Source organism: Rhea americana, unplaced genomic scaffold (assembly GCF_003343005.1).
Source record: "Rhea americana isolate MKP2758 unplaced genomic scaffold, rheAme1 scaffold_382, whole genome shotgun sequence".
Classification (NCBI taxonomy): Eukaryota; Metazoa; Chordata; class Aves; order Rheiformes; family Rheidae; genus Rhea; species Rhea americana.
In genome coordinates, this window is record NW_028186515.1 from 305,803 (window position 1) to 314,771 (window position 8,969).

The 8,969-nt window shown below is 69.3% G+C and overlaps 2 protein-coding genes across 2 annotated transcripts; one reads left to right on the forward strand and one right to left on the reverse strand.

Annotated features, from left to right (window-relative positions):
• Positions 1–388: 388 nt before the first annotated feature.
• On the reverse strand, positions 389–4,303 carry DCST1 (DC-STAMP domain containing 1). The gene is made up of 16 exons (XM_085313271.1): positions 4,225–4,303; positions 4,007–4,132; positions 3,850–3,924; positions 3,651–3,779; positions 3,434–3,573; positions 3,164–3,341; positions 2,783–2,926; positions 2,456–2,577; positions 2,209–2,366; positions 1,968–2,067; positions 1,789–1,884; positions 1,567–1,693; positions 1,292–1,408; positions 977–1,119; positions 778–891; positions 389–634 (listed from the first exon to the last, which is right to left on the reverse strand). The coding sequence occupies exons 1-16, from the start codon at positions 4,301–4,303 to the stop codon at positions 389–391; spliced, it is 2,094 nt and encodes a 697-aa protein (XP_085169397.1).
• Positions 4,302–8,258, forward strand: DCST2 (DC-STAMP domain containing 2). Its single transcript, XM_085313272.1, has 15 exons — positions 4,302–4,758; positions 4,864–5,034; positions 5,209–5,310; positions 5,439–5,633; positions 5,822–5,887; positions 5,981–6,194; positions 6,272–6,429; positions 6,496–6,660; positions 6,739–6,906; positions 6,996–7,096; positions 7,164–7,294; positions 7,386–7,501; positions 7,571–7,664; positions 7,789–8,055; positions 8,127–8,258. Exons 1-15 carry the CDS (start codon positions 4,302–4,304, stop codon positions 8,224–8,226), a joined length of 2,505 nt encoding a protein of 834 aa, XP_085169398.1. The 3' UTR covers positions 8,227–8,258.
• Positions 8,259–8,969: the final 711 nt, after the last annotated feature.

Consider the following 8,969-nt stretch of genomic DNA (forward strand, 5'->3'; position numbering starts at 1 on the left):
CAGAGTTACCGCCCGGGACTGCTGCCTCTGCCACCCGGTGCACACCGGAGATCCCTGCCTTGGCCACCCGSTGCACCCAGGACCCCGCTTTCACTGTCCGGAGCACCCCAGACCCTGCCTCTGCTGCCCTGTGCACCCGGGGGCACTGCCTTCACCTTCTGCTGTGCCCGAGACCTCCAGGTTTTGCCACCCGCTGGGCCCACGACCCCACCTTTGCCACAGGRTGCACCTGAGACCCTGCCTTTGCCACCCTGTCCATAGCAGACCCCCGCCTTGGCTGCCAGTGCACCAGACCCCCCCCGACTTCCCACCCCGTGCCCCTGCAGACCCTCGCCTTGGCCGCCCCATACATCCAAGGCAGCAGTCTTTATTGCGTGGTGCGCAGTGCTCAGGCCACGTACGCCACGTGCTCATCGCTGCTCTCCTCCGAGAGGCCGGGGTCGCCGGGGCTGCAGGCCAGGCACGCGTATCCCACGTCCCTCCAGCACGGCCCGCAGTACATGGAGCCGCAGGTGGGCACCGGGCAGAGCCGGCTCCGCGGCGCCTCGGGCTCCCCGCACACCACGCAGCGCCGGCGCAGGAACCGGCGCAGGCGTGGCCAGCGCWGGCAGCACCGCTCCAGCAGGGCCATCCCCTGCAGCGGGGACAGGGCCAGCCCCATGGGGAGGACAGGCAGCCCCACAGGGGTCAGACCCCTGGTTTGGGCTGGACCTCCCAGACAGGGGCAGAGCAGCCAGGGCCTCACGCAGGCCTCCGCTATCCCCCATCCCCGCTCACCAGGGCCCAGCGCTGGCGTGCCCGACGGGCGACGCGCCGCCGCTGCAGCTCAACGAAGCATTGCCGCCGGCGCAGCAGCTTGTTGTAGAGGAAGAGCACGCGCCTCTTCTCGCGCTGCGCAGGCGCCGGCTGTCAGGATCTGCATCCCGCAGCCCGGGAACCCACCGCGCGGCTGGTGCAGGGGCTGCGGGCAGCTCACCTTGGGGAAGTAGAAGGCGGCGATGACGCGGCGCAGGCGGTACGTGTAGACCTGGGCCAGGCACAGCAGCGCCAGCACGCCCAGCGGCAGGCCGCTGGCCAGGTAGTCGTCGGTCGTCATGCCCTGGGGCTGTGGCAGGCAGGCTGGGGATGCGGGCAGAGGTGCTCAGTGCCCCTGGCACTGGTCCCCCAGTGCCCTGAGGAACGGCCGTCTGCAGTGGGGCAGGAGGAAACCACCCGGAACATTTTTTTGGCAGGGGCAGCCAGGCGCCTTGTGCTGGGGAACAAGCTCTGCCAGCAGCTTGGAGGGGCTCACCAAAGTTGGACGACTCTAGTTCCGTGTAGGAGGACGTGTTCAAGGCGCCGATGGTGCTTCGCAGGAGCCGAGCCATCAGCGAGGTGCCCATAACCTGGACCTCCAGGTGGTGGCTGCCTGTGAGAAGAGTGCGTGGGCAGCCCGGTGTGGTGGGGCTGGGCTCCGGCGAGGCTGGTAATGAGCTGAGCCGATGCCAGCCCTGCTGGTGAGCTGCGGAGGGCGATGCTGTGGGGCTGGCACTGCCCACTGGTGGTGCTGTGGGGCCAGGCGCTCACTGCGGAAGGAGTACTGCACGAAGGAGTGCTGCCGGATGATGCTGAGCATGGTGAAGAGCACGCGGTCCAGCCCCCAGGTGAGGAGCAGGAACAGCAGGGGCGGGATGCACTCCAGCAGCTCCACCACCTGCGGGAACCGGGCTCCATGGTGGYGTTCCCTGGAGCACCCGGCCCCATGCCCAGCCCCGTGAGGAGCCCAGCAGCGCCCACCTTTGCCCTCACCATGTTCTGCAGCTCTGGTGGCTGCATGGCCACACGGCTGGGGAAGATCACAGCGGAGACCTCTGCGCGGCGCAGCGGCAGCAGCGTCCGCTTGTTCTGGTGGGGGGAGCAGGGCGGCTCAGTGCAGCCCCCAGGGATCCCGCATGCCTGGGCCACCTTCTGCCCCTCTCCCTCCTCACCTGCTTCCTGCGGCGGGCGTCAATTTGGCGGAAGTAGGTGGTGATGTAGACGTTGTCAAAGGAGAAGTCCTGGTTGTAGCGCTTAGTGTAGGAGAAGGCCCTTGGAAGAAAGGGTGTCCAGGGTGGCAAGGGGTGGGGTGCATCACCCCAGACCCCCGTGCTACTGCCAAGCTCTGTGCCCTACAGCCAGCACAGCACCCTCTCATCCCTCCCTGGCCCCATGGGCCTGGCCTGCACTCACGAGAAGAAGACAAGGAGGAAGGTGCAGGAGAGCAGCAGGCGGAAGAAGGAGACAGCCCTGCCCAGCTGGGCGCTATGCTGCCGCACGTGCGAGGCCACCTCCTCCACAAGCTGCTCCCGCGAGACGTTGGYGCCGAGCAGCATATCACGGTGCTCCTCCTGGGGCAGCAAGGCCATGAGTGCTGGGCAGTGCCCATGCCTGCCCCAGGCACCTAGCCCTGGGGGGACAGGATGGGATGGGCGCCCACCTGGAAGACCATCTGGGCACTGAAGTCCTGGCTGAGGTTGTTGACAGATCCATTCACCATGTCGTACATCTTCCCAAAGTTGCCCTCCACAGGGATCTTTTCCCAGCACCAGGCATGCATGACTGTGGGGCCGGGGAGGGGAGCATGCTGGAGGGAGCTGGGACCTCCCGGGCATCATCCCATCACAGTGTGGCCACCTTCCTGGGGCCATGAGAGCGCTGGAGGCCCCCGCCCTGGGCTGCTCTGAGCCAGAGCTGCAGCACTGTGGGGGCACAGGGCTTTGGCTCCTGGGCCCACAGCCACCCTGGTGCTCCACACATGACCCACCCTTGACGATGTGGCAGAGGAACTTGAACTTCATGGGCAGGCAGAGGAGGTGGCTGATGARGGGCACAACGATCTGCTCCATGCAGGCCTGGTGCTTCGTGCTGAACCAGTCCCTGCACCGCTGCATGGCCAAGTCGATCACATCTGGGAGGTTGAGGGCCCTCAGGCTGGAGCGTGCAGCTTGCCATGCAGCTGCCCCATCCTACAGCTTGCTCGCACTGGGCACGGGGGCTTGCACAGGGCCGTGGCAATGCCTGGCACGTGCACCATCCCTCCCATGCAATGCCAAGCACATGCACCTTCCCTCCTGTGTATTGCCTGTTGCGTGCACCATCCCTCCCATGCACCACCGCTGCTGCAGCTCAGCTGCTCCCCGCTCACATTTGCAGCGCAGTTTGGTCTTCATCTCATACAGCTTCTGGGTGCTGAGGGCTTGCGGGGGGGCTGCGCGCCGGCCCTGGCGCAGCTCGTAGCCTGCCTCGCTGGCCACCTCCTCATTGAGCCCCACGAAGGCACGTGAGATGTTCTGCGTCTCGGCGTTGAGCGTCCGCCCGCTCCGCTGGGGCAGGGGTGGCTGGCTCAGCGCAGCCCCCGGGGCGGCCCCGCCGGGGCTGCCCCCACGGCCAGCCCGCCCCGGCCCCGCGGCCTCACCAGCATGTCCTCCATCATGGCGCGCAGCGGGGCCATCGACACCTGCCAGAGCTGGCGGCTGTGGTTGACCTGCAGCTCCGTGACGCAGCCCACCGAGCGGATCACCTCGTCCAGGTTGTGCCGCACGTTGGCCACAGGCCCTGGCAYGTGCAGCACCGGCTCAGGCCCGGTCCCACGGCCAGGACACTGTGGGGGCGGGCAGGAGGGGGGGCCCTACCATTGTAGATGGCGGCGAGGGCGTAGGAGAGCACGTAGACCCGGCCCTCCTTGCCCACGAACTTGGGGGCCACGAGCAGGCTGGCGCAGCGGAAGTGTGGCGACGTGGCCCAGCCCAGGGCGGTGGCCCCTGCGGCGAGCAGGGAGCTGCAGCCATCCCGAGGAGGGGCCCCCACCGCCTCCCCGAGACCCGGCCTCACCTGCCAGCCCGCACATCAGCTGCACCTTGCGCGCCTCTGGGATGTTCATGGGCACGATGAGGAGCTGGCAGAGCCCTGAAACACCCGCCTGTGTCCTGAGTCCCCAGCGCCACTGGCTGCCTCATCTCTGGCACAGCCAGTGCCGGGAAGTGCTCACCAAGGCCGAGGAGGCTGCCGGTGCCAGCACCCAGGAGCAGCTTGCTGCAGCGGTGCTGGTCTGCTGGGCTCCAGAGGAACCGGCTGCATGAGGCTGGCAGCAGCTGGACGGCCAGGCGCTGCAGGGCTGCAGGGGCAGAGGCCGGTCCGTCGCCCTGCCGGTGCCCRTGGGGCTGCTCACCGGGACCCCGGCTGCGAGCCAGGCATGGGGGGGCTCACTTGTGTTGGGGGGCTTCTGCCTCTTGGGCGCCTCTGTTCCCGCCGGGTGCTCCTGCGCGGTGCCCGCCTGTGGCTCCATGGCTCCGGCACCCAGGGCGGCGCCGCAGACGCGGATCTGGCTCATTGTGACCCAGCCGCCGCGGTTCCGCCCGGAACGTCCCGAGAGCCACGACGGCGAGGAGGCCTGGAGACCCATTCCCTGCACCGTGGCCAGCATGGGGCTGGTGTCGGGGCTGGGCAGAGCCCTCCGGGGCTGGGGGAAGAGCTGGCCACCAGGGGCCTGGGGCTGGTGGCAGGAGGCCTGGCTGGAGGAGGAGAGCCAAGTTCGGGAAGTGGCCCGCAGCACCGCTGGGTTTGTGCTGGGCATGGCCCTGGCCAGCCTGTACGGGGCCCTGGTCCTGCTGGCGCAGAGCCACAACGTCTGGTACTGTCTGGTGACCACCATCAGCCTGGGCGCCGCGCTGGGGCTGGGCATGGCCTTCTCCATCAAGGTGCGCGTCACGGTGCTGCTCACACTGCCACACGTCTTCACCAGTAAGCACCCGCCGCTCCCACGGCCGACTGCACGGCGAGGGCAGCTCCCCGCGTGCCCCTCGCCGGCAGGGCCCGGGCCACCCCTTGCCCCGGCTATCCCTGCAGAGGAGGGCAAGATGCTGCTGCTGCTGCTGGCGCTGGGCATGGCCACGCAGGGGCCCTGCACCAACATCCTGCACAACTTCTCCCGGGCCGCCGAGTCCATATCCTGCGGGGCCGAGCTCGCCCTCAACCAGACAGCTGAGCGGCTGCAGCGCGCCCGCCAGCCGCTGCTGAGTGAGACGGGGCAAGGGGGCACCGGGGCTGGTGGCGCGGGTGGGGGTCCCTGGCCGGGGGGCTGCGGGTGACGGGGGAGCTGCTGGAACGGGAGGAGATGYACAATGCTCTGAGCCAGCCCTGGGCTGCCCCTGCCCATGCGGTACAGTGACGCCCCCCCCTCGCCCCCCGCAGATGTGCTGGCCAAAATCAAGGACATCGCACAGAAAGCCAAGGTGGTGGGTGACCGCGTCCGCAAGTTCTTCCACTCCATCATGGACTCCGTGAGCCACGTGGGTGAGTGGGGACCGCCGAGCCTGTCCCCTGCCATCCCCAATGCCAGCAGCCCCCAGCGTGCTTTCGATCTGTCCCTGCCCCATCACCTGCCCCAGCCCCCAAAGACCTGCCTGGGTCCCTGCCCGCAGCCCGAGCCCTGCGAAACGTGTGGATCTGGCTGGCAAGCGTGGGCAAGCTGTGCAACCGGGAGCTGGGCACCCCATACCGCCGCTGCCTGGGCATCTTCAGCGAGGCTAAGGACAACTGCGAGCGCGCCGTGCCCTTCCTCTACTTCCTCTGCTACATCATCGTCGCCTTCAAGCCGCTCTGCGGCCTGGCCAACAGTGCGTGCGCTCACCGGCCCCGGGCCCTGCGCAGCCGCATCGGGCCCGAGGCTGGAGCCGGCGGCTGAGCAGGCCTCTCCTTCAAGGCTCAGGGTGGAGGGGGGACATGGGTGGTGGGGGCGGCGCCGTGGGGCAGACCCCTGCCCCACAGCATGCAGCCCCGTGCTGACGGAGACCTCTCTCCACAGTTATCCTCCTCTTCTGCATCATCCCCCAGTACATCCAGTCCTTCCTCAAGAAGCAAATTGCTGTCCGTGAGTGTCCCGGTGCTGCAGTGGSCTTGGGGGCTGCCCTGGCTCTCCTGATGCTGCCCCCGGCACCGCTCTGCCCATCCCGTCTCCCCACAGCCCTCAGGAACGCRCTGGACCGTGTCCGCCGTGAGTTCGAGTTCAACATCTCGGCCGTGCACCACTTCGACGTGAGCCTCAACTCCAGCAAGACCCTGGGCGAGGTGGCCCTGGACATCATGGAGGGGGTGCGCGTGTGCCTGGAGCCCACCCGCGAGGTCCTGGGCCTCTTCGCGCACTTCTCCTCCTGCGCCATCCTCTACATGTACCTCCAGTGAGTGGGCTGCACTGCGGAGCCGTGGGGCCGGGAGCCCGGTGCCCTGGTGCCCATCTCCCGCCGCCCCTCCCCAGGGCGCTGCGCTACCGCCACCGGTACCTGCGGGACGACACCTTCGACAACATCTACATCACGCGGCGCTTCGTGGAGCTGGACGTGCGCCGGGCRGAGCAGGGCAAGCCCACGGTGCTGCCGCTGCGAGCCCGCGAGAGCTGCCGCTACATCCGCCCCGGTGAGCGCTGCCGGCGCGGGGCGGCGGGGTGCTGCCGCGGCCCGGCCTCACCGCCCGCCCGCCCAGACGGGCTGTGGTTCTCGCGGCAGGAGCGGCGCCGTTACGGGCTGGAGCTGGTGGCCGTCCTGCGGCACGTGGCGCTGGGGCTGAGCTTCATCCTGGCCGACTACAGCATCTTCTGGCTGCTCGACCTGGTCCGGCACCAGCTCCGGGGGGAGGTCGTTGCCCGGGGTGAGCTGGCACCCCTGGGACAGCGCGTGGGGCTCCTGGGGCCCACTCTGCCCCCAGTGCTGACCGCTGGCTCCACAGCCCCGGCGGTGCTGGGCATCAGCGTGAACGGCACGGGCTACACCAGCGAGATCTTCCGGGACCTGGTCTCGGCCTTCGACGCGCTGCAGCAGGGCAACATCTCGGTGCTGTCGCAGCGGTGCCGCCTGCAGCCTGTGGAGCCCGACTACCAGACCTACCTCACCATGGGTGACCGGGGGGCGCGAGGCACCGGCAGCGCGGTGGCAGGGCGGCCGTGCAGGGCTGCCGGCATGGCCTGACCTGCCGCCTCTTTGCAGGGATCCTCTACGGCATCTGCCTCTTCATCGCCGTCTTTGGCAGCTACGTGGGTCGCCTGCGCCGGGTGGTGTGCGCCGCCTACTACCCGTGCCGCGAGCAGGTGAGAGCCCCCAGCGCCGCGGCCCGCGGCAGCCGCCGGCGCTGACGCCCTGCCCGGCTCTGCCCAGGAGCGGACGTGCTTCCTCTACAACAGCATCCTGGTGCGGCGCACCGGCCTGGCGCGCGCCCTGCACCGGGCGGTGAGGCAGCGCACGGCCGACGGCGGACACACCAACCCGCTCCTCATCCTTGCCTCCAGGTAAGCCCAGGGCGCATGGGGCGGAGAGCAGCCGGGCCCCTGCAGCGCCGTGGCAGCACTGCCCTGCAGCCCAGCCCCTTGGCGCCCGCAGGCTGCCCGTCTGCGCCCGGCTGGCTCGGCTCCTGGGCGTGCGCCAGCGGTGCTGCCTGGCCTGCGGGACGGCCCGCGAGCAGGAGTGCGTGGCGTGCATCACGCCCGGCTGCAGAGGTAGGCGCCGGCGGGGGCGGCAGGCGGGCAGGTGGGCGCCCCGCGCCGCTCACGGCCCCGCTCCACCAGGGCTCTACTGCGGCGAGTGCTACCGGGAGCTGAACAACGCCTGCTCCATCTGCATGGCCCCCCTGAGCCAGCAGGACGCCGGCGATGAGGAGCTGTGAGCAGGGCTCGGCGCAGCACCCGCGCAGGGAGCCCGCGGGGCCGCGTGCACGGTGCTGCAGCGTGCACCAGCACCGCTTCGCCACCGCACCGAGCCCCAGGCGCCCACCCTGTGCCCGCAGGGACTCCAGCGACGATGAAGCAGCAGGGCTGTGGCTGGGCGCGCTGCGGGCGYTGCGGCAGCAGCCGCAGGCCCCGCGCCGGGAGCAGGGCCGGCAGCTGCGGCGGTGCGTCCGGCAGCTGCTGCAGGGCGGCGGTGGGGGCCGGCGGCTGCCCCCTGCACTGGCGGCCCGGCTGCGGGCTGGGCTGCGGGAGGAGGCCAGCGGGGAGAGCGACGGGGGCAGCAGGGAGAGCTGCGGCGCTGCCGGCGAGGACAGCTCAGGCWCCAGGTGAGGCGGCGGCGGCAGCGGCGGCAGCGGGGCCCGGGGCCCGGGGCTGTGACGCCGCTCTGCCCCGCCAGCCTGGACTTCGGCTACCAGGAGCAGCCTGAGGGCAGCGAGAGCGAGCTGGAGGAGGTGAAGGTGATGCGGCCGCCCGGCGAGGAGGGCAGCGCCCAGTGACAGCGGGGACCCGGCCAGGCGGGCGGCTCTGCTGTGGGGACGCCGCCAGAGCCAGAGCCGCTGTGCTGSGAGCTGGCAGAGGGCGGCGAATAAAGCAGCTGTGCCGGCATCCCGCTGCCCCGGGCTGGCGTCCCGCGCCTGCGCCGGCCCCGCCGTGTCCCCCGCCTCGGGCACCCCCTCCCCGCAGTGCCGCCGTCCCCGCGGCGCCCCAGCCCCAGGGACAGAGCAGGCGCAGGGGGTCCCTGCTTCTCCATTTATTATCAAGCAGCCTTCGTTTAAAAAAACAAACAAACAAAACGAAATGAAACAAAACAGAACAAAAAAAACAAACAAACCAAAAAACGCAACCTGGAAGCGCGGGGGCGCGGCCGCCCGCGGATTATTGGTTTGGTTTCTTACAACAGAGAGGTTCAAGTAGCCAGATTTCAAGTTCACCGTAAGGCACTTTAAAGCTGTGACAGGAGCCAGCCCCTCGTCCCCATCACCCTCCCGTCACCCCACGGCAAGGGACAGACGCGCAGAGGACAGGCAGCGCTGGCGGGCAGCAGCAGAGGGGCTGGGGCCGGACGCGATGGGATGCGATGGGATGCGACGGGATGCGACGGGATGCGATGGGATGGGATGGGATGGGGGGAATATATTACATCATCTTTTTAAATATAGATAAACTCTTACTTTAGGCAAATAGTGCCGATCCCCTGCCCTCTCGGGCGGGCGGGGGGTGTGTGCAAAGGGCAGAGAGG